Genomic DNA, 27,452 nt, shown 5'->3' with positions numbered 1-27,452 from the left:
GGAGACAGACACTGCAACCGTCTTTGAAAGAGACCTTGAGAGTATGCGAGGGAGCAAGGAACCAGCAGTGGGTTTAGCCTTAGGCACAATTTCTGTTGTGCCTCAATTTTTAAGACCTAAAACGAAGTCTTCACTGTAGTGTTATCTTTCTGATAATGAACCCAGGAGACAGAAGTAGGGGGAGGAGAGAGAAAGACTAAACAGTAGACTACGAGTCTGCCTGAGAAGTCCAGTGCTTTCCTGGGGGAAATGTCTCCTGTTGCGGTCACCTCCAATATCATGGAGGGAGTCGGGCATGCTGTCATCTAACCAGCGAGGGGCACGCAGCTCAGAAGAAACTCACTTAGGGATATTGGTTCTTTAAAACAGAGAGGAGAAAGTTAGGGGTGAGGGCACTGGGGAGCTTCACTTGTCCTTCCGCAGGTGGTGGAAACTCTGCAGAGTCCTTTCCACAGTATCGTCCATGGTGACCAGTGGCCGGTACCCAATGAGCCTTCTGGCTTTCTCACAGCTACAATAGTGAAATGTCCCAGCCAGTGCCACCCGAATTGGTGTAAAAGTTGGCTGGATTTGGATGAGAGGGCTGACCACAGTCACCAGTAGAGAGAGCAGGAAAGCAAGATAGTAGGCCACCCAGCAGGGGACGTGGGACTTGGGGACCTCATACTTGAGGCCTGTCAGAATGCGGGACAGGAACATCCGGAAAGGGATTGGCTCATCGTTGGTGATGTGAGATGCCGTCCCACCCAGAGCTGCATCTCTCTCGGGAGAGGTGCTCAGCCGTTAAGATGTCCATGAACTACACTCTCCATGGAGTCCACCAGGTTCTCCCCACTGTCAGTCATGAACTCCATCTTGCCTTTCTAGCTGCAGCAATTAAGATTGGGACCAACTAGGGGTCCCTTGGGCCAAAAATGCCACGAGGACGAATGGCTGCAGTTAAAAACTTCTTCTTAGGGTCATTGTCATCCAGTATGCTCCTTCCTGCGAGATCATGGTAGCCAGTGACTTCATGGCATGAGGGAGTCTTCAGTCCCATGATTTATGCCAACGCCCTCACAGACAACACTGGCACTGCGGGTTAAAATGAGTCTCTGAGCTCCAGCCTCTGCAGGTGTCAGTGACAGTCTTGGTGCCAGTGAAATTCACTCTATAAAAGTGCTCCTTGTCCTTACTGTATGGCAGGGGTGACGCACAGGGGAAAACTGCTTACACCTTTGAGAGCTGGGTACAGGTCCTGTTGGCTGCACAGGTACCTATGACGAACTGCACCCGGGGTTATCAGAGCCTTGGTGGACACCAAATACATTGACAGCCGAGCCTCGTGCAGCAACTGCCCCACCATGTGCTGCCCCAGGAACCCAGAGCCTCCAGTCACTGTGCACTCTTAGCTTTGGAAATGCCACTTATCAAATGTGTTCCTGTGACCTGGCCTCTCTTTGATTCACCACAAACAGCTTGTTCCATTATGGCTCAAAGAATGGCCTTGTTTGCGATCAACTCTTCTGGGTTTAAACACTCAGAGGATCCACCTCAGCTTGTAAGCAACCCGCAGCCAGCGACAGTGTTCTGTGTTTTTAAATATATATATAGAAGCCAGAAGAGGGTGTCAGGTCCCCTGGAGCTGGGTTACAGACAGTTGAAAGCCGCCATGATGGTAACTGAACCCAGTTCCTTTGGAAAAGCAACCAGTACTGTTAACCTCTGAGTCACCTCTACAGTTCTTCATATTTGAGGAAGTGGAGTACCGTAAGGCACACAACTGTTCTCGCCACTAAGGAAAATATACAAGCTGCTTCAAACATGTACTATTTTATGCTAGGTGCGATGGCTCACTGGTATAATCCTTGCTCTCCGGAGACTGATGGAGGAGGGTCCCTGAGAGTTTGAGGCCAGCTATGTAGTTTCTAGGCCAACCTGGCCCATAAAGAGAAACCTTAACTCAAGAAACAAAACGAGCAGGATTTGGAAGTTTCAAGGGAGACTCCCATTCTCAGGCCAATCCTTTCCCAGCAGTTTCGTTCTGATTTGCTCTGGTTTGGTCTTTTGACATTTGAGTCAGAGTCTCACTATGTAGCCTAGGCTGGCCTCATATTCTTGCTCCTCTTGCCTCTTCCTCCCGAGTTTTGGGATTAAGGACATGAACCACCATGCCTGGCTTTTTAAACTATTATGAGTCAAACTCTTCCTCCAAACCTGTTCTTGAATCCCAGTGCATACACATCTTTTTCTTTTTTCGTTTAGACTTCATTTTATATCTGTGAGTGTTCGCCTGCCCCGTGTTTGTATTCCATGTTTGTTCTTAGTGCCTGCAGAGGTCAGAAGAGGGAATTAAATCCCTGGAACTGGAGTCACTAATGATCGTGAGCTATCATGTGAGTGCTGGGAAACAAGTCTGGATGCTCTGCAGGAGTTAAGTGTCCTTAACCTCTGAGCAGTCGCTCCAGTTTTCAGAGCCTTTTAATAATGGGGTTCATGACTCTTTGTCTCTGTTTTGAAACAGGGTCTTGCATAGCCCAAGCTGGCCTTGAATTTACCATGTAGCTCAGGTTAACCTTGAGCTCTTGATCTCCTACCTCTGCCTCCCAAGGCAAGTGCCGGTTAATCTCACAGTCTTTTACTAGCACCAGCCACTCTCATCCTCATCGTTCGTGGGTCCAGTCTGTAGCTCTGGTTATTATGTTCCATGTCCATATGTAAACCTGGTTCCCAGCCCCTAGTGATTCCCCTTTTTCTTTTTTATATTTTTTTGAAGATTTATTTATTTATCTTATGTGAGTATGCTGTAGCTGTCTTCAGACACACAAGGAGAGGGCATCAGACCCCATTACAGATGGTTGTGAGCCACCATGTGGTTGGTAGGAATTGAACTCAGGACCAATGGAAGAGCAGTCACTGCTCTTTTTTCTTTTTTTCTTTTTTTTCGGAGCTGGGGACCGAACCCAGGGCCTTGCGCTTGCTAGGCAAGCGCTCTACCACTGAGCCAAATCCCCAACCCGCAGTCACTGCTCTTAACCACTGAGCCATCTCTCCAGCGCCAGTGATTCTTCTCTTTCAATTCAGCCATTAGAGCCAGGAAAATACCTCTTTGAACATGTTATTACATCTCTTATAATATGAAAATCTATAATTTTATTGTAATAAAATTACAATGATAAAAATTTGCAAGTACCAGAAATATTTATCAAAATACAAACTGCAGTGTACTTTTTTCAGATTTATTTTTAAGTGACAGATAAAATTGTGCACATGTTTTATATATACCATGGTGTTTTAAAGTGTGTCCCCTGCAGAATGCTTAAGTCTAAGTAAAAGGCCTATTTCCTCATATACTTGACAATGTACTCAGAACACAGAGTGAGCTGTGAATGTTCTGAGTGCGTGTGTGCCGGCCCCAGCACACTTGTGGAAGTCAGAGGACGCCCTGCAAGAGTGGGTGGGTCTCACTCCCATCAGGCCCCGTCTAGTCTTTAAAGAAGCTTGTTCACACCCCAGGGAAAGTAATTCAGTGCTCTCTTCCACATCTCTTTAGTATTTGCTGTTTCCAAATGACTGTACTTTGCCATGTTTTTAAAAGTGTCTAGGTTCGTTACATTGGTTAATTTCCAGTACCTTAGCCCAGGCTGGCCTCAGACCTGCCCCGCTGCATATCTGAGATTGGTTTGGAAGTCCTGACTCTCCTGCCTCTACCTCTCAAAGTGTGCACTCTCATATCCACCTGTGTTTTCCCGCTTATTGTTGATTTTTTTTTTCCTCATCCGGTAATGCTTACATAACATGGGGTGGGGACAATGTACTCTTGTTAATGAATTTGCTGCATCTAAATACCTGGGATGGTTCCATCGGTGTGGCCAGTAAGTCATGACGCGTCATAAGAAATGCTCGTGTCTTCCGTTCTTTATAGTTCACTTGCCATGAGCCCAGGTGAGGAGATCCTAACCCTGTTAGAGACACTGCCATTTGACATTGCCGAGCTCAAGACAGAAGAAGCTGACCTTCCTCCTGAGGACGGTGAGCAGGGGCAGGAGCATGGCGGGAAGGAAGGTCAGCATAGCGGGAAGGTCGGAACTGAGACACCATTCTGGGAGGGCCTCCTGTGACACGGCACTGCTTTTCTTCTCAGATGACCAGTGGTTGGACCTCTCGCCAGACCAGCTGGATCAGCTGCTGCAAGACGCTGCGGGCAGAAAAGACTCTCAGCCCGGTCCCCAGAAGGAGGAGCAGCAGAACTGTGATGTAGGGCAGGTCTCAGACAGCATGAAGGCCTTCATCTCCAAGGTGTCAACCCACAAGGGGGCAGAGCTGCCCAGGTGAGTGCACTGGGCCCGCCTGCCCAGTCAGTTGTTCCAGAGGCTGAAGCCATGGTCTGTGGAAAGTATTGTGTCTGCCTAGACTTTCCCAGAGCCACATCATCGACCAGGCTAGCCTTGAAAGCACAACTGTCTGCCGCCTCTGCCTCCAGAGTACTGGTGTGAGTACTGGTGTGAATACTGGTGTGAAGGTTGTGGGCTCCCGTGCCCAACCTCTTTAGACTCTCATTCAGAATCTGTAGACTCCAGCGTGCAGCTCTCAGCAAACTCAAGCTTCTGATCTCCTACCATGCAAGCAGGCTGGGGTCCTGAAACTCAGAGAGGGATTTAAGGAACCTATCACAGAGCTGTGAAGTTGTCTGTGGCAAGTAACTAGGGGAAAAGTGGATAGATTATTACCCGCACAGCAAATATCCTTCTTTTCTATGGGATTGACCAGAGGCTGTGCACACCATTGACCCAGAGGCTGTGCACACCATTGACCAGAGGCTGTGCACACCATTGACCACAGGCTGTGCACACCATTGACCACAGGCTGTGCGCACCATTGACCCAGAGGCTGTGCACACCATTGACCACAGGCTGTGCACACCATTGACAGGCTGTGCACACAGTGACCATACAGGCTGTGCACACCAGTGACAGGCTGTGCACACCATTGACCACAGGCTGTGCACAATTAGTGACCACAGGCTGTGCACACCACAGGCTGTACACCATTGACCACAGGCTGTGCACACCATTGACCCAGAGGCTGTGCACACCAGTGACCCATTGACCTGAGGCTGTGCACACCATTGACCACAGGCTGTGCACACCATTGACCACAAGCCTGTGCACACCATTGACCACAGGCTGTGCACACCATTGACCCAGAGGCTGTGCACACCATTGACCCAGAGGCTGTGCACACAGTGACCAGGCTGTGCACACCATTGACCCAGAGGCTGTGCGCACCATTGACCCAGAGGCTGTGCGCACCATTGACCAGAGGCTGTGCGCACCATTGACCACAGGCTGTGCGCACCATTGACCAGAGGCTGTGCACACCATTGACCCAGAGGCTGTGCACACCATTGACCACAGGCTGTGCACACCATTGACCAGAGGCTGTGCACCCAGTGACCACAGGCTGTGCACACCAGTGACCACAGGCTGTGCACACCATTGACCCAGAGGCTGTGCACACCAGTGACCACAGGCTGTGCACACCATTGACCCAGAGGCTGTGCACACCATTGACCACAGGCTGTGCACACCATTGACCCACAGGCTGTGCACACCATTGACCCAGAGGCTGTGCACACCATTGACCAGTGGCTGTGCACACCATTGACCAGAGGCTGTGCACACCATTGACCACAGGCTGTGCACACCATTGACCACAGGCTGTGCACACCATTGACCACAGGCTGTGCACACCAGTGACCACAGGCTGTGCACACCATTGACCAGAGGCTGTGCACACCATTGACCACAGGCTGTGCACACCATTGACCCAGAGGCTGTGCACACCAGTGACCACAGGCTGTGCACACCATTGACCACAGGCTGTGCACACCATTGACCACAGGCTTTGCACACCATTGACCACAGGCTGTGCACACTAACAGGTACATCCTGGTGAATTCCTTCCCCAACCCAGTGAACCTTGGTCACTGTGGGTCAGTGTGGGTATTCCTGAACTATAAGAAAAGATATGTTTATGCTCATTATTTGTTATTAAGAAAAATAGAATGGGGGGCCGGAGAGATGGCTCAGTGGTTAAGAGCACTGACTGCTCTTCCAGAGGACCTGAGTTCAATTCCCAGCAACCATATGATGGCTCACAATATGATAGGATCTAATGGCCTCTTTTGCTGTGACTAAACACAGCTACAGTGTACTCATATAAAATGAATAAATAAGTAAATCTTTTAAAAAGATTACTGTCAAAAGAAAGAACAAGGGAAAGTGCAATTTTATCAATTTGATAAGCTTCGATTTTAGTTATTGTTTTCTTGCCTTAAGCTCACATGAAATCATGATCTTCCTGACTTCACTTCCCAAATGCTGGGCTTAAAGGTATAACTTGAAGTCCTATAAGACTCCATGCAAATGAGCTCAGATAATCATTTCTTCAACAGATGGGTCATCAAATGTATATGCTTAAATATATGCAAAAGTGTAATTTTTACTTTTCCATCACCAGATTTTTGTATTTCTGTTGCTACTCAAGGTTAATAATCACAAGGAATTTTTCTTATTTATTTAAACTAAAATTTCCCTTGCTAATCTTTTCTTGGATATTTCTGGTACTTTCTATAAGAATAGCACCATCTTTGAAAATACCTCAAAGAACTGTGGTCAGGAGAAGTTACATGCTCTTTTCCCTTTTTCCTTTCAGAGACCCTTCGGAAGCCCCGATCACTTTTGATGCAGATTCTTTTCTGAATTATTTTGATAAGATTTTAGGTGAGTTACAGTGTGGTGCTTCCTGTCGGTCACTGTTGCTGGAGGACTGGGGCATTAGATCATTTATGAGCCGAGGCACTACTTTCTCCAGACGCTTTCAAGTGGTTTTAGACCAGAAAGTTCTGCCCTGTTGATGCACTTTACAGAGGTAGCCAAGAGTGCTTGGCTTGCTAGCTGCCTGCTGACCGAGGGCACGCACCTTGCTAGCCGCCCGCTGACCGAGGGCACGCACTTTCCTGTTTGAACGGGTTTAGTGTGGTTTCCATATTCCACCTTTGTTTCTTCTTTCAGACTTAGTGTTTTAGAAATCAGTGAGAAAAAGGAATCAGCACAGGGGACTGGGGAGGTGGCTCGCACAGGGGGCTGGGGAGGTGGCGGCCAGCGATGTGCTTGCTGCACAGGAGCGTGAGGCCTGAGCTCAGATCACTGGCGTTCTCGTAAAAAGCCCGAGTCCCAGGCCTGAGGGACAGATAGACAGGCCGATCCCTGGAGTTTGCTGCTGAACTCCAGGTGCAGTGGAGAGGCTCTGTGTCAGCATACAAGGCGAAGACTGATGGAAGACACCTGACATCAACTTTCATCCTCCACATGCATGTATGCACATGCAGACACACACGTATGCATATGCATGTATATACACACAAAGCAAAACCACAGGGCGTGAATAGGCTGCACACTGGAGGGTAACAGGAAATGTTTGAAAATGGTCAACTCTTCCTAGTAAACAAGCAAAATAAATGCATGATTTTTTCTTACCTTATAGAAAAAATTAACAATTTGCTATTTTTAAGAGTTGGAGAAATGAACATCATCAAACTCTTCAAGAAGAGATAAGTCATCTTTTTACAGGACAGTTTGAGACTCTTGGAAGTCATTTTCACTTAGCAATTTCCCTTCATGCTTTGCTCTGTGAAAGATATATGGTCACTGACCGTCACTACAGTGCTTCTCTGTAGTGCCAGAGTCCTAATTCATTTACCCAAGAGAGAAATGGGTGAATAAGTCACTGTCTCAGGAGTTTGCACGGCCATAAGAAAGTGTGAAGTCACCCGTCTTCCACAAGAAGAAGAATACAGACATAGATAGAATATACAAAAGCAGACCGTAGTTCATCTACATTTAAGAAAGAGAACTGTGGGACTGGCTTACTGGTCTTTCAAGGAACTGGGGTTTGGTTCTGAGAAATAAGTCAGGTGGCTCACAACCTTCTATAACTCCAGCTCTCCAGCTCTAGGGAATCTGATACCCTCTTCTGGCCCATGCTACACACCCGGGAGTATGCACGCGCGCGCACGCACACACACACACACACACACACACACACACACAGACGGGAGAATGCATGCACACACACGGAAGTATGCATGTACACGCACAAATGAAAATCTTTTACTGGATGGAGGAAAGCTCTGTATTTTCTGTACACAAAGCTGTGGTTGTTCCACCCGACATCTAGACCCCAGCCGAGTGTTCAAGGATGTCTCAGAGAAGTCAGGGAGCTAGGAAATAGTCTCTGTGTAGTTGGATGTTGACATCAGTGCATATTTATGGAGTTTTCTAGTTTTTAATGTGTATTTGTATTTCTTAAAGACTTATTTTATGTATGAGTGTTTTGTCTGTGTGTATTTATGTGCACAATGTGTGTCCCTAGTCCCTGACATGGCCAGAAAGAGTGTTGAATGCCCTAGAACTGGAGTCCCAGACAGTTGTGAATCACTGCGAGTGCTGCGAGACAAGTGCTCTTAGCTTCTCTCCAGCTCCCAGATTTTTAGTTCTATTTTCTATGTTTTGGGCCTCATACCTGCTACTCAGTCTCTCTACCACTGAGCTATACTCCCAGCCCAGTGTCTAAGTAAAAATTATTATTGTTATTTTTATTATTATTATTATTATTGGTGGTGGTGGTGGTGGTAGCAGGCGTGTGTGTATTGTGTGTGTGGGAGTGTATGTGTACCATGGTTATAAAGATCAGAGGGTGACTTTGTGGAGTATTTCTCCTTCCACCATTGGTTTCACCAGGACATACTGCAGGCACCTGTCCTTGGCAGCTCTCTCAAAAGGCCGGCTTTTCATCTTCTTAAGAAAAAGACTTTGCTCAAAAACAAAAAAACAAAAAACAAAACAAAACAAAAAAACAGGAAAAAAGACTTTTTTAATCAGATTCACATTGAAAACAGGTTGAATCTCTTAGCTCAGCCCGTTCTCCTTCCTATAAATGTCTCCCTGAATCACGGTTTTGGGAAGGGTTTTTGTTTTGTTTTGTTTTGTTTTGTTTTTTCCTTGAGACAGGGTTTCTCTGTGTAGCCCCTGGCCATTCTGTAACTCCCTCTGTAGACCAGGCTGGCCTCAGACTCAGAGATCTGCCTGCTCCTGTCTCCCAAGCGCTGGGATCAAGGATTCTTACAGAGGAGTAGGATTAAGTCACTTGGTCCTGGTGGAACATTCCAGTCCTTTTGAGAGGTGTAACCCTGCTCAAAAAATGTCACCAAGTGGTTCTTCCTGTGTTTCGATCATGTAGGGACAAAGCCTCAGGAGTCAGACTCTGATGACCAGGACGAAGATGACTTGGAGTGTTTAGACAGCGATGATGACTTGGGCTTGGAAGCTCAGGAGTCTGAATCTCTGAAGGGAGCTCTTGGCAGTCTCAAGTCCCATATGGCCCAGATGGACCAGGAACTGGCACACACCTGCATGGGCAAAAAGCTTCAGGACCCGGAAGCAACTGGTAAGTGTGTGAACCTGCCCTTCTCTAAGTGTGTGAACCTGCCCTTCTCTAAGTGTGTGTACCTGCCCTTCTCTAAGTGTGTTAACCTGCCCTTCTCTAAGTGTGTGAACCTGCCCTTCTCTAAGTGTGTGAACCTGCCCTTCTCCTAAGTGTGTTAACCTGCCCCCTCTCTAAGTGTGTTTAACCTGCCCTTCTCTAAGGGTCTTAACCTGTCCTTCTCTAAGTGTGTGTGAACCTGCCCTTCTGTGTTAACCTGCCCTTCTCTAAGTGTGTGAACCTGCCCTTCTCTAAGTGTGTGAACCTGCCCTTCTAAGTGTGTTAACCTGCCCTTCTCCAAGTGTGTGAACCTGCCTTTCTAAGTGTGTGAACCTGCCCTTCTCTAAATTATGTTAACCTGTCCTTCTCTAAGTGTGAACCTGAACCTGCCCTTCTCTAAGTGTGTTTAACCTGCCCTTCTCTAAGTGTGAACCTTCTTCTCTAAGTGTGTGAACCTGCCCTTCTCTAGTGTGTGAACCTGCCCTTCTCTGTGTTAACCCCGCCCTTTCTCTAAGTGTGTGTTAACCTGTCCTTCTCTAAGTGTGTGTTAACCTGCCCTTCTCTAAGTGTGTTAACCTGCCCTTCTCTAAGTGTGTGTTAACCTGTCCTTCTGTGTGTAGGAAGTGAGTCATGTTTCATCTGAGTTTCCCTTTCCTTTCTTTTTTTTGGTTTGTGAGGTTTGGAAATAAATGAGTGCTAATTTAACTAACTGACTGATTAATGTAAGAATTGGCCCCAGGACCTGGGATGCATGCTAAGCTCAGAGCCCATCACTAAGCTATACTCCCAACCCCAAGAGTGCTAGTTTCCCATAGCATTGGTGCAGCGAAAGGTTGTCAAGGCCAGGTGCAGTGTCGTACTGTGATTCACAGCTTCGGACGAGGCTGAGAAGGGAGGAGGAGCGATCGAGCCCAAGGGTTTGAGCCCCACGGGGCCACATTGAGTCTGCGAAAGAAGGGCAGGTGCCAGGAGCACAGTTCAGTGGTAGAGCAGGTATCTGGTGCACAAAGCCTTTGGTTGAATCCTCAGCCCTGAAAGGACAAAGCCGTTTATAAACTTGGTTTTCTATACATAAATGTAATGACTGCTTCTTCCTCTCCTTTCCCCTTCTCTGTCCTGCCCCTTCCTTTCCTTTGCCATAGTGAGTTTCCCAAAGTGGCTTTAACTCTTGGGTTCAAGTGATCCTCCTACCTCAGCCTCCTGAGTAGCTGGGTACAGACATGTTGTAATTATGTGCTTAGCGGGGAGAGGCTACCGCGGAGACGGCTCAGCCGTTAGAGTGTTTGCTGCTCCTGCAGAGGACCTGGATTCAGCAGGGTAGCTCACAACTCCAGTTCAGGGGACCCGACGCCCTCTTCTGCTCTCTGAAGGCACCAGGCATGCCCTGGGTGCACATAGATCCATGCAAGCAAAACATTCGTACGCATAAAATAAATGCATCTTATCAAAAACCCCAGAATATTTAATTTCTTTAAAAATGTATCTATGGGTGTTTTGTGTGCATGTTTGTCTGTGTACCATGTGTATGTATGCTTGGTGCCCTCGGAGGCCAGAAGAGGCATCAGATTTTCTAGGGCTGAAGTTCGGATGGAACTGAATTACATCAGTTATAAGCTGCCAAGTAGGTGCTGGGAATCAGTCCTGGGCCTTCTAGATCCTCAGAAGGTGCTCCCAACCACACACACACACACACACACACACACACACACACACACACACACACACACACACACAGACACACACACAGAAGAGAGAGCGAGAGAAATTACAGAGAGAGAGAGAGAGAGAGAGAGAGAGAGAGAGAGAGAGAGAGAGAATATAAACTTTTAAAATATTCTAAAGAAGCCAAGCATAGTGGCAGGCAGCTTTAATCCCCCACACTCAGGAGGCAGAGGCAGGTGGATCTCTGTGAGTTTGAGGCCATCCTGGTCTACAGAGAGAGTTCTAGGACAGCCATGGATATATGGAGAGACCCTGTCTCGAAAAACCAAAAAATGAAGTAAAAATAAAGAATTAAAGATAGCTAAGAGGAGCTTAAATGCCCAAATAACTTCAATTTTAATTGTTTCTTACCCCCCAGTTAAGAGCCAAACGTAGCGCTTCTCTTGTTTATGTACTCACCTCAGTGGTTTAGCAGCACCGTGTCCCAGCAGGAGGCCTCCTGGAGCAGCAGACACGGGAGCGTCAGGGGGCAGACTCTGAAACAGAGCTCAGCCAGCTACTGCGCTGTGCTGTCTGACTAACCAGCAACCTCACACCACAGAATAGTGTGGAATAACAGAGCCCGTGAGAGCTCATGTTAATATGAACATCTTGCTTACCTGTCTAAACTACATTTAAAATACAGTTGCTTTCCACCCAATAAAGGTGGTTTATTAGACTTAAGTGTGAATAAATATTGCCTAAGGGTCTTGATATAATAAAGGCCTTTATTAACCAGGATGGACAAAGAGCTGAAATTTTGTTTTGGGAAGTCTTGAGAGAGGCAGACTGTGGTCCAAGGCCACAGTTTGAGTGACAAAGAGAGAAATAAATGTCTTTAGGTCAAGACGCAGTTTTCAGATCTTTCTCAGCCTGTGAAGTTGGAGGCCCAAGTAACAGCTAGATCCCCTTTCAACGCTGTGGTCAGGGAACAGAAAGGGAATCCAGGCCTTCATTTGGGAGATTTGGATTTTTGTCTTTTATTAATTATTAATGTTAGTGCAGGCTATGAGTGTACCTCTTTACTGATAGCTATCTCTTGGGGATTATTTCAAAGCAGGGACAGGCGTGTTCGGTTTGTAGGAATTCTTTTGCAACAGAAATGTGTCCCCATCTTCAGAGCTAAGTTCCTTTTGTTTTGTTTTAAGCTAGGATACTGGTTCACGCGCCCTTAAGCTCCTTGTGTGACTGAGGGTGACTGCTCTCTGGCGTTTCCCTCCCAAGTACTGGGATCACAGCCGTGTGCCACCATGCCTGATGGAGCCAGGTGTTAATATATGCATTAAATTACAGTGTTAGAGCTCATTCTGACTTTGTGTCACTAAGGATTGGGAATTTCATTTTTAATTTGGGATTCAAATATATTTATTATTAAGTTAATGCATTTTACTGTAACCAACCAACATGTAACCTAAAGGGTTGGTAATACTGTTTCATGTTGCTCTCCCTCCCTCCCCGCTCCTTCTCTCCCTCCCTCCTTCTCTCTAGCATAAGGACCCTCCATCCCAGACTGCAAATGACAATTCAGATGAGGACGATTCTGGTGCAGGAGATTGCACTGTTGAAGCCGTGGATGTCGACCTGAACCTGGTCTCAAATATACTGGAATCCTACAGCTCCCAAGCTGGTCTGGCAGGACCTGCTTCCAATCTGCTACACAGCATGGGCGTGCGGCTGCCTGACAACGCCGACCACCATAGCAGCCAGTGACGGGTGAGCCTGCAAATTGCCGCCCTTCTCACTGAATGAACAGGGAGTCTGACTGTGCTCATTCTCCCCCACTCTTCATAAGAGTGGCTTCTGTACAGGCTTCAGAGTCCCAGCGCCACCTTCTCCCAAGACTCATGAGTGCCTTTGGTTTGCTTTAGGTTTTCCCAAGACGGGGTTTCCCTTGTAGTTTAATAAAACATTGCCCTATTGGTGTAATTCTGAATCTTCAGTTTCTCCCTTAGGCATGTTCCTCCTCGGGTCAGAATTCTAAGTTGGCAAAATCCCATTTCATTCACTTTTTTTTTTTTTTTTCTTTTTTTCGGAGCTGGGGACCGAACCCAGGGCCTTGCGCTTCCTAGGCAAGCGCTCTACCACTGAGCTAAATCCCCAACCCTTCATTCACTTTTTAATGAGATAGAAAGTGTTCAGTCTGCACGCGCTCCTAATTCAGGGTGAAGAACGTATCATTCTTTAGTTAGCCAACTAAAGACATTAGTGTACAGACTGGGTCTGACTGAGGCCTCTCACCCTGGGTGTCTCACTTGGCTTCTGACCCCTCGTCCGTCTCCCCCGCACTCATCTGCCCTGCTGCCTGTATCGTGTATACATTTAGGTCTCGGTTCCACCTGCAGGGAGATGTGGTGTTTCCTTGTCCGTCCTCACTGCCCTCTCTTGGTCCCCATTAATTCCCCTCTAGTTCCATGTCACGGTCACGTTTACCTTCTTTGTTTTTATTGGGAGTCTCTTGTGAGGGTGGCCTCAAATTTTCTGTTGTTGGGACACATGAAGGAAATTGATTTTATTTTTCATTGGAAATTTAGACTTTTGCTTCCTGTTCATGTTCGTCATATTGGCAAGTCCTTGATCCTCCTTTTCTACCTCCTAAGTGCTGGGATTACAGGCGTGGGCCATCACACTCTACTCTTACTGTGTATTGTCCTGTGAGAGCCAAATGCCGGGGTGGGGCTGGGGCAATGGCTCAGTGGTTTAGCATGCAGTTCTTGCAGAGACAGAGTCCGTTCCCAGCACCCACAGGGTGGCTCACACCCACCTGGAAATCCAGCTACACAGGGTTCTGATGCCCTCTTCTGGCCTCAATGGGTACTGCCTGCATGTAGTGTACACACATACTAGTAAATGGCGCATGCACATTGTGAGGTCCGAATTGAACCTCTTCCAGGACCTCTCGAATGAGACTCATGGAGACGGTGATAAATGCGACAGGCATGCAGGGGATGGGGGTTGTCCTCCCACCTCAAGGGGAGACGAACTGGGGCAGACTCTGACAGGGAGTTTTATATATACTTTGCAGACAGCAAACAACAGGGCAGAATTCAAACAATTGGTAACTAGGTGGGGTTTTATTGATGGGACAAAGTGACCTCCAGGCTGACTCATGGTCAGTGGACTGATCTGGACTTTCCAGGGGGGACGGTTGGGAGTGAAGGTGAGGTCGGTTGGGAGTCACAGGTAGCCTCGTTTGTCAGTTTGGTTTGCAGTTGCTCTGGAAACTAACTACTCCCTGGAAGGGAGGGTCTTTGTGTTTGGAGGTTTGAGGTGGAACTGTCCCACTGGCCTCAGATTCACCCCAAGTCTGGCTCTTTCGACATAAAATATAAATAATTACAAAGAAAAGCACCAGGCTGTGTGGAGAGCCCTGTCAATAAAATGCTTGCCACACCTTTCAGTTCCCCAGAATCCACCTGAAGGGGCTGGAGAGATGGCTCAGTGGTTATGAGTCCCGGCTGCTCTTCCAGAGGCCCCAGCTTCAATCCCCAGCACACACAGTGGCAGCTTGCGGCTGTTTGTAGCTCTAGTTTGGAGGGATTTGGCAGCTTCACAGACACAGTCTAAAAAAAGAATCCACCTAAAAAAGCCAGCCATGGTGGCAGATGCTTGTAATCTAACACCAGGAATGGGAATCACCATAGCTTGCCGGCCGGCTAACCTAGCCTAATCAGCAAGGTCCAGGCCAGTGAGAGCCTTTCTCAGAAACCTTGTGGATGGCTTACGAGAATGACACCTGAGATTGACCTCTGACCTCCACACCTGCACGTACACACACACACACACACACACACACACACACACACGCGCGCGCGCGCGCGCAGATAAAATGCTTTTTGTTAGGCAACATTTTAGAATTTTAATTAACATAAAATGCTAAAAATAGATAAACAGCAAAAAAGTGAACAATCCTTATAGTTCGTTTTGAAATTTAGTTCCCACATTAGGATCCTGACCCTGCTTTATTGTGAGAAGAGGCCTTTCCCACAATGCATTGATGTATTAATTACATCTTCATTGATTGCTTTAGACAGGGTTTCTCTGTGTAGCCCTGGCTGTGCTGGAACTAGCTCTGTAGACCAGGCTGGCCTTGAACTCACAGAGATCCACTTGCTTCTGCCTCCCGAGAGCTGGGATTAAAGGTGTGTCACTATCACCGCCGGGCTAGAGAGTGGGTCACTTTCCTATTCCCGTTACCCAAGCTAACTGACCTTGACCAGACTCCTGGTGACAAGTACATCTGTGAGAAGCTTTTGCCTGTTTTTGCTAATTGGCAATTAGCCACGCTATCCCGAGCACTTCTCTAATCCGTTGTTGTGTGCGTGTTCACATGTGCATGTACATGTGGGTGGACATGCACCCCATGCCTACTTCTCTGCCATTTTCAGTATCCTAGTGTATCTGCAGATGACCTTGGTCTGTAGCAAGGCCCCTCTGCCCAGCTTGTGCGGGGAAAACAAAGTTCAGTGAAATCGCTCCTATTAGCGTCCCCCATCTTTTAAAAATCGTTTTTTAAAAGCAGATTTATCAAAAAGCAAACAGCCAGCCAGGAGCCAGAGCACTCCTCTTTGTGCCCGTGACTTCACCCCAGGATGGATGGGCTCAGACACACCCCCTTCACAGCATGGACAGATGGCGGTGCACACAGACCCTGCAGGACGTGAGGAAATCTCATCCCCTTTCCCAAGTGACTTTCTCTACCTGTGTGTCATCAAGGTGAAGGAAGGCAGGCTTCCAGAGCAGGCCCTGCACTTCTACCATTGAAGGACTCTGCACAGAGGCACTTAGGTTGTCCCAGAAGTGACCTTTCGGGGTCAAAAGGACATTCAGAGTTTCGACCTTGTCACTTCTGCCTGGTGCTGTAGAGCCCTGTGTAAGCCGACATCACTGGGTCTTTTGTCTTTCAGCCATCAGTTGGTGCCCCAGCCACGCTTCCCAACAGACCCTCTGCACATTTTCCCAGTGGCGTCGCCCTGGGAATCTAAACTGTCACACACAAAGGTCTTTTCCCATCCCCGCCCCATTCCCTCTTTCTAAAGTTTGGGTCATAGAATAGGAAAAAGTCTGAATAAAGGCACGGAGATTTATTTTCCTTGGAGGAACGTCTCCCTTACAGATGACACAGATGACAGGGGTCTGGGATACAGGCCAGCGGCAGGCCGCCTATGCCTGAGGTCCGAGTTCAGTCTCTAGCACCATGGGAGGGGTGAGGGCTTCAGGCTTAGCGCTTGCTTGTCCTCACTGACCCTCACTGAAGCCGCGCCCTCGGCGTGCAAGCGCTCCAGCGCTGTTTCATGTGTAGTTTTTCCCTGGGTCACAAGCAGAGCAAGTAAAAGAGAAGGAAAGACAGCATAGTCTTAAATCGTCATGCGCCCTTCCGGGTTTTGGCTTCTTCAAAAGAATACTCTGAGGAAGACCTTTGCTCCCACTTTTCTCATCCCTTCAGAGCTTAAAAACAAACAAAACCATAACTCTTGGGCTGAGGATACACCTCCATACTAGGGCATGTCTCTACCGAGCATGTAGCCCTAGCTTGATCTGCAGCAAGGACTACTAAAGTCATTAACTGCCCTATACGAGAATGTGTCTACAGGCGCTGGAAAGATGGCTGCTCTTCCAGAAGATCCAGGTTTGGTTCCCAGCACCCACTGGGTAGCTCACCACAGCCTAACTTCAGTTCACCCTCTTCTGGCCTCCGCAGGAACTAATGCAAGTTGTGCAGAGACATACCAGCAGGCAAACACTTAGGCAAATAATAATAAAATAAACATTTAAAAAGTACACCTACACATGAATTCGAAAGCACGTAAAATGCTATTTTTCTGTGAGGATGTTAGCAACTCAAATGTGAGTTGAGAATTGTGAATATTTGGCAGTAAGATAGCTCATCCTGGGACGTTTGGCAGTTCCTGTAAACGCAACACCAACCAGCCCAGGCCAGAGGGTGTTTGTCCCCCACAGCCTCGGAGAAAACAGTTACACCCAGACACCAGCACCAGCACCTTCCCTCAGCTCTGCACAGAGCGTCCCATTGGTCACCCCTCCTCCCTGCAGTGTCTGGGTTGTTCTTAAGTGACAGTGTCTAGTGTGTTGCCTGGGTTGTCCTGGGCAAAAGCGATGATGCTCTTGCCTCTGTCTCCATAGTTGCTGGGACAAGCTAACGCTTTTGGTGGACCATTAGAAGGCACCTCTTGTGGTAGAACTTCTGCCCCGAGGCTGTCCTGGAGTCCGTGGCAGCTTTGTCACCTCCTTTCCGCAGTTCATCCCCAGAGCGCCCTGTGGCAATGCCGGGAAGGGAGGATCCAGATTCAGGGCTGCATCGGAGCTAAGCAGCTAGGGAAGAGCGGCTCTGCTTCTCCACCCACTCCTTAATCATGTGGTGGGCGACAGCTAACTTGGGAGGCAGCATCAGCGGGGAAGCCTCACTCTGCTGCTGAGCAAATGAGCCCTTTCTCCTCAGGGCTGTGGCCACCTCATCCAGACTGAACCAGGCGGCTGCCTCTAGTTCCTTCAAGTTCACTTGGATCTGAAAGACAAGGAAGGGGTGTAGGGTGGGGTAAAATGTAAAACACTAAGGCCAAAGTGAGAGAATTCACGAGGACTAAGCAGCCTCAGATGGTAACACCTGGGGCCAATGGTTAGGTTAAAATCAGTTCTAGATAACGTTCAGAAACAACAGAGAATTGAATGTATTTTGAAATAGTTCTTTAAAAAAAAAAAAGGTAAAATTTTAAAAATCCTATTCGTATAATAGCTCTAAAGAAGATAAGTTTAAAAATCCTATTTATACAATAGTTATGAACTTTTTTGGAAATCCCACTTGTCCGAGGCTGATCGTGCTTGTTAAGCCTGGACTCAGTCCCCAGTGCCCACGCACATACAGTCCTAAAGCAGCGCAGGCACTAAAGTATGGAGTGGCGAGTCATGAGTAAGTGTGTCTGCATCGAGTACATTACCCTTTCAATTAAAAAGGAGCTGCGGGGTCAGTGGGATGGCCCAATGGGCAAAGGCATTGCTGCCAGCTGAGCTCGGCCCCGAGGATGCACACGACCAAAGGAGAGAACAGGCTCCTGCAGCAGTCCAGGTAAGTCCGCACCAAATACAGAGAGCGTTTTTTAAGAATCACCATTCATACAAATGCTACTCTCTTTAGAGGATAAAGGTTAATGATAACTAAAAGCAAGAAGCAAAGTAAACACAGACTGTCCCAGGAAGTGGAAGCAGATTAGAGAGCCCATAAAAATCGGAGAACAGAGTAGGCAAACGGCAGGCAGGGCCTCCAGTGACTTCCATCTGTCAGACATGCCACAGACAACCAAGGTGAATTTAGGTGCGACATCAAAGTCCCTGTCAACCAGAGAGAGGTTCCTATAGTTTTATATCACTAGTCCCCAACGTCCTCAACTCCTTGGGCAGGAACACCAGCCCCAAACTGTGAAGTGAGGTATGTGTGCTCTGTCTCACACAGTGAGTGCACACAGTAAGGAACTGCTAAGAACTGAAGGAGAAAAATACATCCCAGCATACATGGCGTTGGCACATGGACACATGCGGAAGAGTGAAACTGCACCCTTTGTACCAAGACCCACAGAAGATGGATTAAAACCTACATGCACATGTAGGAGGTGACATAAACCTCTTAGAGGAAACTACTGCTACGTCAATCAGCTGGCCTGGAACCCCGGATTTTCCCTCCTCTGCTTCCGAGTACCACGGTAACTGGCATTGTTACTCTGGCTGGCACTACTAAATTTTTTAAATGAAGGGAATTGTATATTTATAATAAAGGTGATGGGCTGGGAGACATGCTAAGTAGAATAAGCCTATGCAAATTCTCTGCGGCAGGGGAACTCTAAAATGGTCAAACACCAAAGGTGCAGTGCCTGTTCCCAAGGCCTGGTAGGAGGGATTGGGGAAGTAGCGAACAAAGGATACAAGGTTTCAATTTAATAGTAAGTTTTCGAGGCCTATACACAATTCACAGTTAGCAACATTGCCTTAAATACTTTAAACTGCTGCTTATGTTAAATGTTCTTAGCACAGAGGTAACATGGGGGGGGGTACAGAAAGCAATGGATACGCTTAAGACACTAACAGTAATGACTGATTGAAGGGTTCAGCTAGTAATGACTTATCAATGGTTCCTGATACACGCTTATCTCCAAACTCTGCAGGTCGCATGCATTAGATGTCTAAAACAACAAAACAGGGTGTCATGTAGTCTAGGCTGCTCCCAAACTATCCTCCTGCCTCCGCCTCCCAAGTCTTGGGGCTGTGAGTGGGTAGGGACAGGATGGTGCTGAAGACTGAACCCCTGGCTTTGTTTGTTATTCTAGCACTCTACCAATCCAGCTGCACCCCGAGTCCATTGACAATCTGTGTTCCTTATACTTCCACAAAGCAGCTCCAGGGAACCTGTTTCACAACTGATAGATAATGGCGGTTATCTGTTCCCATCCTCAAAGGCAAATTCCTTCAGGACAGTGATTATCTTCTCTATTGCCACATAACCCAGACATCACTTCTCAAGACAAGTGCTCAGAAAGGACAGGCTGCCGGACAAAGGGGACACGGCAGGACAAGGGAAAGTGAAGACTTTACCTCGGTGTGCCCTGGTTTCACGGTTGCGTGACAGGCGATCATGAGGGAGCTGTTGGGAAAGGGCCAGTGCTGGGACGCCGAGTACTGGATGTTTTCCACTTCCAGGCCCACCTCTTCCGCAACCTCTCGATGGACAGCCTCTTCCACCCTTTCACCTGCAAACGCTCAGATTAATTCCAGACAGCCCTGGAGCAGGAAAATCGTATGTCATCTATCTGCATCCTTAGCTCACGCCCCTGGGAGCATCCCAAGTCTTAGTTCCCAACGCTAGGAATCAGACCCTGAGTATAGCAAGTGGTCAGGCCTAGTGGGCTAGATACAATGCAGGGGAGTGTGGCGATGAGTGAGGTTACTGCTGCCCTCGGCTGTGTGACTGCCCCTCTTTACCCTCGGTAGACTTCCCCCGGGAACTAAAGGAGAAAACACTGAGGAAAACTGGAAGGAAGCTTGGAGTTCTAATTATCCAAGAAAGACTCGGAGGAGTACGCTAATGTCTGCAGCTTGTTCATCAGAAAAAGAAGAAGGGCCGATGGCAGGGCAGACAGACAGACAGACAGACAGACGCACACAGTGTATTGAAGTGCACACAGGATGGAGGCAGCGGGTGTGGGAGCACTGAGTGTGTAATTCCTGCAGCTATGCTGCATGGGTGAAAATGTGCCTCCTGTTGTGTAGGAAAACTACACATAACTCCAGGATGCTTTTCTGGGACACGAGAGTGACAGTGGCGGATGCTAGTGACTCTAAGCATGGTGGCAATAGGTGTTTTATCTCCCAGCATCACGGCAGCTCCTCCCCTAAACTCCTTACCTATGTCACAGAAACCTGCCAGGGCAGAGTATAATCCCCTGGGAAAGGAGCTCTGGCGGGCGAGCAGGCATCGGGCCCCATCCGACACCAGCGTGATCACTACGGGGGCCATCTAGGACAAAAGAGCGCAGGTTGAGATGCTGGCGCTTTGGGGCCTAGAGGGCAACAGGAACGGACAATTGTGGGGGCCTTCTGAGCACACAGGCTTCCTTCTCGGGCCACTGTCCCCAGTTTTCTACTTCTTTTCTCTTTGTTTTACATAGCAAATTCTAGGAGGGCCAGGGTGACATATAGACCCTCTTTCAATAAGCAAAGAGAAAAATAATGAGATTTTTATTTATTTAGGTATGTATTTACTTACAGTCAAGGTCTCTCTACGTAGCCCTGATTGTCCTGGAACTCATTATAGAGACCAGGGTGCCCTCAAACTCATGGAGGGAGACCCTTCTGCCTCAGTGCTGACCACAGTGCCTGGCTGTTTATTTTTTTACTTTAAATGTATGAATGCTTTGCCTGCATGTGCATACCTGCCGGAGGAGGGCAGAAGAGGGCATTGGATCCCCTGGAACTGGAGTTACAGAGGATTGCAAGCTGCCATGTGGTTGCTAGGAATCAAACCCCCAGAAGAGCAGCCAGTGCTCTTAACTGCTGAGCCGGCTCTCCAGCCCCTTGTTTTGTTTTTATGAGAACACCTCATGCAGCTCAGGCTGCCCTTCACCCCTCAAGGGCTGGGATTGCGGGTTTGTTCCACCCCCATTGTCCCCACCTGTGGATAATAGATGATGTTATTGGAGGGACACACTCGCTTGCTGCCCGCCATGTTCTTCTGGGTGGGCTGCCCACTTTTGCTGCAGAACTGATGGCCGTCATGCCAGCGGAGAAGAGCCTGAGCCTGCAGACACGAAGGTGGGTCTGGCTTTAGAGACCGGTGCCTAACACAGTTCGTGGGGGACTCTCGCTAGCTCACTTCGGAAAAGAAGTTGTTGAATTGTGTTTTTAATGGGGCCGGAGGCGGTGGGGCATGTGCCAAGGTGCATGGATGGTCAGGAGAGAACGTCCGCAGAGTTGGTTTCCCTTCTGCCTTTACAAACCATGTCAGGTCACTAGGCCTGTACCGTAAGCACCTTTCCCTGCTGAGCCATCTCACGGTCCTGGCTCACCTACTTCAAGTGGCTTTAAACTGTAAAATAAGGAAACGATCTAAATATATTTTGCTAGCTCAAAAATCTGAAAGGAAGCATACTTTATGGGTTTTTGAAAAATGTTTTGCAGTACTGGGAACTACATCTTCACATACAGTAGGAAGTAAATCTACTGAGCTATATCCCTAGCTTAAACAGGATTTTGAAATGCATTATGAATTGTTTAAAACATAATATACAAAAAACATACACATAAATAAAATATATACAATATGTACACACAAAATATAATGTAACATAAAACAAAATAGGCAGAAACATGACCCAATGCAAAAAGGAAACATTTCAATTTCCATTACAAACATTTCTTTTATATTTATTCCTCAATGAAGTTATGATTTTTTTAAAGTGTATATGTGTGTGTGGTGTGTCTGTGTGTGTGTGTGAATGTGTGTGTGTGTGTCTATGAGTGTGTGTGGATGTGTGTGTGAATGTGTGTGGTGTGTCTGTGTGTGTGAATGTGTGTGTGTGTCTGTGTGTGTGTGTGAATGTGTGTGTGTGTGTGTGTCTGTGTTTGTCTGTGTGTGAGTCTGTGTGTGTGTGTCTGTATGTGTGTGTGTGTGCATCTGTGTGTGTGTGAGTGTGTGTGTGTGTGTGTGTCTGTGAGTGTGTGTGTGAATGTGTGTGTGTGAATGTGTGTGGTGTGTCTGTGTGCGTGTGTGAATGTGTGTGTGTGTCTGTGAGTGTGTGTGTGATGAATGTGTGTGTGTGAATGTGTGTGGTGTGTGTGGTGTGTCTGTGTGCAGTGTGTGTGTCTGTGAGTGTGTGTGGAATGTGTGTGAATGTGTGTGTGGAATGTGTGTGTGGTGTGTGTGTGTGTGTGTGTGTGTGTGTGTGTGTGTGTGTCACAGAACAACTTTGGGAACCAGTTCCTGCCTTCCACCTTGGTGACGGTCTCGATGACTTTGCTTGCAGTGTGCTCCATGTTAGTGGCCCCTGAACCTTCAGCCATCCTGGCCTCTGCCTCCCATCTTGCCATGGGCTGCTGGAGTCCAGAGGCACAGCACAGCATCTGGCTTTTATGTGGGTCCCAGGATGGAACCCAGTCAGGTTTGTACAGCGTGCTTTTACCCACTGAGCCTTTGCATAACTCAAGTTGTCATTTTTCTTTTGTCAACTAAAAGAAGTCTTAGGGTTTCTGTTTAACTTAGAACAGGCAATCAAGCACCCCAGCATCCAGGTGTGGTGGTGCCTGTGACCCCAGCACTGTGGCAATGGAGGACTCAAGGCTCCTCAGTATACGGTAAGTTGAAGGCCTGGCTTTAAAATTAAAACAAAGCAATGCAAAATGAGCCACTAACGGCTGGCACGATGGTAAGTCTTGTTAATGTGGCCGGATTTAGAATCTCCACGGAAACAACTCATGGGGAACTCCATGGAGACACTATGTGGGAAAGGTTATCTAGATTAGTTTAACTGAGCTGAGGAGACCCACTCTAATTGTGTCTAAGACCATTTCAGGGGCTGGGGTCCTGCACAGAATAAAAAGAGATAAAACCCTGCTTCAGAAAAGAATTTAAAAGTCAACAATAAAAATAAAATAGCAATTGAAATCTAAAGCTGTGAGATCAAGTTATTAAAGCGATATAAAATATAACATGCTGTGTATATGATAATGTGTATGCTGTCATGAGGTTGCCTGGAGGGATGGCTGAGTGGTGAAGAGTGCGTACTGCTCTTGCAGAGGACCGGAGTTCGGTTCCCAGCACTTCTAATTGGCTCATATCAATCACTCATAACGAGCCCCTGCAGACACCTTCACTCATATGCACATACCTGCACTGAGGCATACAGACACACACGATTGAAAATAAAACCCTTTAAAAACACTCAGGAGACTAACAAACTGTTGCCATGTTCTTAGGAGTCAAACCTTCACGGCAGCTCTGTGAAAGCAAAGCAGGGAACGAGCTTTCCCAGTGCACTGCTGCCCTCTGGGATCCGTGCGAAACCCTGTGTCACCCCAAGCTCTCATGCACACGTGGCCCTGCCCACGCACACCGCGTCACGTCACTCTGCTTCCCACAGAACTGAGAAACCGGAACTACCGTGAACAGCAAGGAGGAGTCCACCGAGTTCAGCTGGAGAAGAGCCTGCCTCAGCTTGACGAAAGAACCTCCGAGCTCTGCCTCCATTTCAGATTTCGGCAAAGAGGCTAAAAGGTTAGAAAAGAGAATGTAACTGAAGCGACATGCGGCTTCGCCCCTGTGCCGGCCATCGGTCAGAGCACTGCTCCCAAAACTTGCCCAAGAGACTCATCTAAGGACCCGAGCTTCTACCTGTGTGGGGCGGGGCGGGGAGGATACCCCACAGAGTGTGATGTATGCAGTAGGTGCTCTGGGTGCCCAAACCTAGATTTTGGAAGAGTGAAAACAGTTTAAACAAGTATGGGGTGACTCTTGGATTAGTGTGGGAAACCGTGTAGCACAGGATTTCTCACGATCCTATTTAGAGCGGCTAAGCTGCCGGAGCGGCCATACTCCCTGTGGAAGATAATCTGGGGGTGGGGGTGGGGGTGTCTAACTCATCCACCATCACATTTACACCCCAGACACTGAAGAGAGAAGGTGCACACAGTAGGATCCATGAACCAAGGTCAACCAACTCTGAGTGCAGGGCTGAGGACCCAGAACTACTCCATGGTAACATTGTTATAAAAACCGATACCACGGTTTTGTTTGTTTTTGGGATAGAGCGCTGAGTAGCCAGCCCGGCCTCAGGCTCTGTGTAGCTAAGGATGATCTCCCCACCAACTCCCGGAGCTGGGGACTGAACCCAGGGCCTTGCGCTTCCTAGGCAAGCGCTCTACCACTGAGCTAAATCCCCAACCCCGCTAAGGATGATCTTGAACTTCTGATTTCCTGTTTTACTTTTCAAGTCCTAGGACTGCAGGCGCGCGCTACCCTGCCAAGCTTTCACTCTGGTGTCTTGTTGCTGTTCTGGGTTTCTTGTTTTGTTTTGCTTTGTCTTTTCTTGAGAGAAGACTCACTATGTAGGCTAAGCTGGCCTAGAATTCACAACTATTTGGCCTCGACCTCTTCTGAGTACTGGAATTACATATTGCCACACTCAGTTTTGAAGACATGAATTTTAAAATATTCATTAACTAGTTGTGATATAAAATGTATAAATGTATGGGGAATAATATAAGCAAGTGTGTCCCCACCATTTGGAAGGAAATCATCACGATGCCCTTGATTTTCAGCCAAGTAATGAGGTGCACGTTCGTTATCCCAGCGCATGGAAGGCTGAGGCAGCAGGGCTGGATTTGAGGCCAGCTCGCGCTACAAGAGCAACTTACTATCAGACACTTGATAGCGATGATGCCGAAAAACAGGGTCTTTATATCCTATTTAGAGAGGAAAGCTGGGGGGTGGAGAGATGGCTCAGGTGCTAAGAGCACTGACTGCTCTTCCAGAGGTCCTGAGTTCAATTCCCAGCAACCACATGGTGGCTCACAACCATCTGTAATGAGATCTGATGCCCTCTTCTGGTGTGTCTGAAGACAGCTACAGTGTACTTATATATAATAAATAAATAAATCTTTAGAGAGGAAAGCTGATAATGTGTCTGCAAGGGTAAAATTTTCCTTGAAATAATATATCACACAAGACCCTAACGTCTGGGAGCAGCCGGAAGGTACCTGTCAGGGAAGCGGCACATACCTCGGACGGAGGAGGCACTCTTCAGACCCAGATCCAAAGCAAACCATGCTTCCTGCTCGTTGGAGCATCCAACCAGCACCGAATCTTCTATTCTTTGCGAATCCTGTCCGAACTTACCCAGCAGCCCTTCCAACTCTAAACAAGAAGAAAGACCAGGGAGAGAAAAGGTGAGATCTTAGTGGCACCACGGTGTGAGACCCACAGGAAGAACTTCTGCTTAGAGTACACAGTTGCTCCCTCAGCATCCGCTGGGGTCTGTTACAGAATAGCACACATATACCAAACATTGCCTGTTCTCAAATCCCTTATGTGAAACAGGCAGTGTTTGGCAACACTTTAAGTAGTTCTTGGTTGCTGAAAGTATCAAGTAACAGTGCAACTATGTATCCAACTGCTTTACACTGCTTAGGGAATACTGACACGGATTGGTAAATCGGTATTTATCCTTAACTGGATGGACTTCTTTTTCCCTGCTCCTGAGATTGAATCTAGGAGCCTCAAGTAGATCTCTGAGTAAGAATGGGCCTCGTGGGCGCCTACGTTTGATAATTGGTCTCCGGTTAGTAGAACTGCTTGGGCAGGGGCCGTGGCCTTGGTGGAGCAGGCGTTGTTACTGCATGGGGAGCGGGGTGTGCAGTAGAGCTTTGAGGTCTCAAACGCCCACGCTGTTTCCAGGGTCTTCTCTGCCTCCTCTCTCAGCTACTTCTCCAGTGCCATGCCTGTCTGCTTGCTGCCATGTTCCCTGCCACAGTGCTCTCATCCCTCTGACACGGTACTCCCAAATACATTCCTTTTTCTGTAAGTTAGCTTGGGCATGTGTTTCATCACAGCAACAGAAAAGCAACCAAGACCCTCATGTGTGCCGGTCAAGTGTTCTCTTCTGACTACCCTCCACAGTAATCGGGCTTCTCAATCCACACTGGAATCTCAAAAGCAAAACCTCCAAACCCAGAGGCTTACATCACTAGATACATGTACGGAAAGGGGTCTCGGGAAGTAACTTGTATTCCATTTTGACCTTAGCAGAATCAAGTTAGGATGCAAATCTCAAACTATGTAACTGCAGTTCCCTGAGGCTAGAAATCGGTAGCCTAAGGCAAGGCTGGGTAAAGCTTCTATGAAGACACTAAGTCTTTTAGAGTTTATCACGTAGTCTGCTGTGACTACTCAAGTCCTATTGTAGAACAAAAGCAGCTGGACACAGTATGTCCGGAAGGAGTGTGGCTCTGTTACAATGCAGTTTTATTGATAGAATGGGCAGCAGGCCTGTCCCATTGGAACAGCGGCTCCATGGACCTCTGTTTTAAGGCGCTCATGGTTCATATCACCACTAAGAATATCCAGCAATTCAAGTTCATAAAACGAGTTATCAATTAGCAGACACGGCCATGTAAGCTTGAGACTAAAGATCTGTTTGAAAAATCTGAACTGTAAAGGATGATTTTTATGGAACTCCCTGAATCCCACATCACTGGTGGCCGAAGCATCACCTACTCCACTGGTGCACTTTGACCTCACCTGCTCGGCTAAGCCGGGGCACCAGGTATCGATGTCCTGATTCCTGAAGCAAAGGGTCCAGGTCATGAAAGAGGTAGAACAGCCCTGTCTGCTGGGCCTTCCTGCAGGCCTCGTCGTCTTCCTTCAACTCAAATAAGTATCTGCATTTGGGAAATGAGTCATTGAGGGACCATGGTTAGCCTAGTGTGGTGACTCAGCAGGTCGAAGGTGCTTGTCGTCCACCTGAGGACCTGAGTTTAGTCTCCAGATTCCTCATGGTGGAAGGAGGGACAGACCAGCCCCCTCACGTGATTCTCCGACCTCTACAAGTATGCCAGGACATATCCAGATAGAACCCAAGTTAAATAAACAAGCAAACATAAGTAAATCACACTTGGTTGTTTATCTATCATTCATTTGGGGACATTCTTCTTAACTCTCCTGCAGTCTTATG

The 27,452-nt window shown here is 47.7% G+C and overlaps 2 protein-coding genes and 1 pseudogene across 4 annotated transcripts in view; 1 reads left to right on the top strand and 2 right to left on the bottom strand.

The window, feature by feature from the left end:
* The window catches only part of Ecd (ecdysoneless cell cycle regulator), a 30,664-nt gene extending 17,505 nt beyond the window's left edge, over positions 1 to 13,159 (top strand). The window contains 6 exon segments of the mRNA XM_032918376.1: positions 3,905 to 4,011; positions 4,124 to 4,310; positions 6,697 to 6,764; positions 9,283 to 9,461; positions 9,463 to 9,489; positions 12,715 to 13,159. Coding sequence (XP_032774267.1) covers positions 3,905 to 4,011; positions 4,124 to 4,310; positions 6,697 to 6,764; positions 9,283 to 9,461; positions 9,463 to 9,489; positions 12,715 to 12,936 — 790 coding nt within the window. The 3' untranslated portion in view covers positions 12,937 to 13,159.
* On the bottom strand, positions 302 to 1,467 carry LOC116914069 (annotated as a pseudogene).
* A 3,133-nt stretch (positions 13,160 to 16,292) lies between the features above and the next one.
* Positions 16,293 to 27,452, bottom strand: part of Nudt13 (nudix hydrolase 13) — a 21,291-nt gene continuing 10,131 nt past the window's right edge. For 2 of the 3 annotated variants that reach the window (XM_032918035.1, XM_032918034.1), the window contains 7 exons: positions 27,020 to 27,159; positions 25,502 to 25,636; positions 23,885 to 23,991; positions 21,401 to 21,526; positions 20,635 to 20,746; positions 19,825 to 19,979; positions 16,293 to 17,749 (listed from right to left, as the gene is read on the bottom strand). In XM_032918035.1, the coding sequence (XP_032773926.1) occupies positions 17,549 to 17,749; positions 19,825 to 19,979; positions 20,635 to 20,746; positions 21,401 to 21,526; positions 23,885 to 23,971 (681 nt within the window). In that variant the 5' untranslated portion in view covers positions 23,972 to 23,991; positions 25,502 to 25,636; positions 27,020 to 27,159 and the 3' untranslated portion in view covers positions 16,293 to 17,548. Of the gene's footprint in view, positions 17,750 to 19,824; positions 20,011 to 20,634; positions 20,747 to 21,400; positions 21,527 to 23,884; positions 23,992 to 25,501; positions 25,637 to 27,019; positions 27,160 to 27,452 lie in introns of all 3 variants that reach the window. The other variant, XR_004389638.1, reaches the window with a different exon arrangement.

Source organism: Rattus rattus, chromosome 12 (genome assembly GCF_011064425.1).
Source record: "Rattus rattus isolate New Zealand chromosome 12, Rrattus_CSIRO_v1, whole genome shotgun sequence".
Lineage (NCBI taxonomy): Eukaryota > Metazoa > Chordata > Mammalia > Rodentia > Muridae > Rattus > Rattus rattus.
Note: the sequence above shows the minus strand (reverse complement) of the source record. Positions and strands in the feature narration are given on the sequence as shown.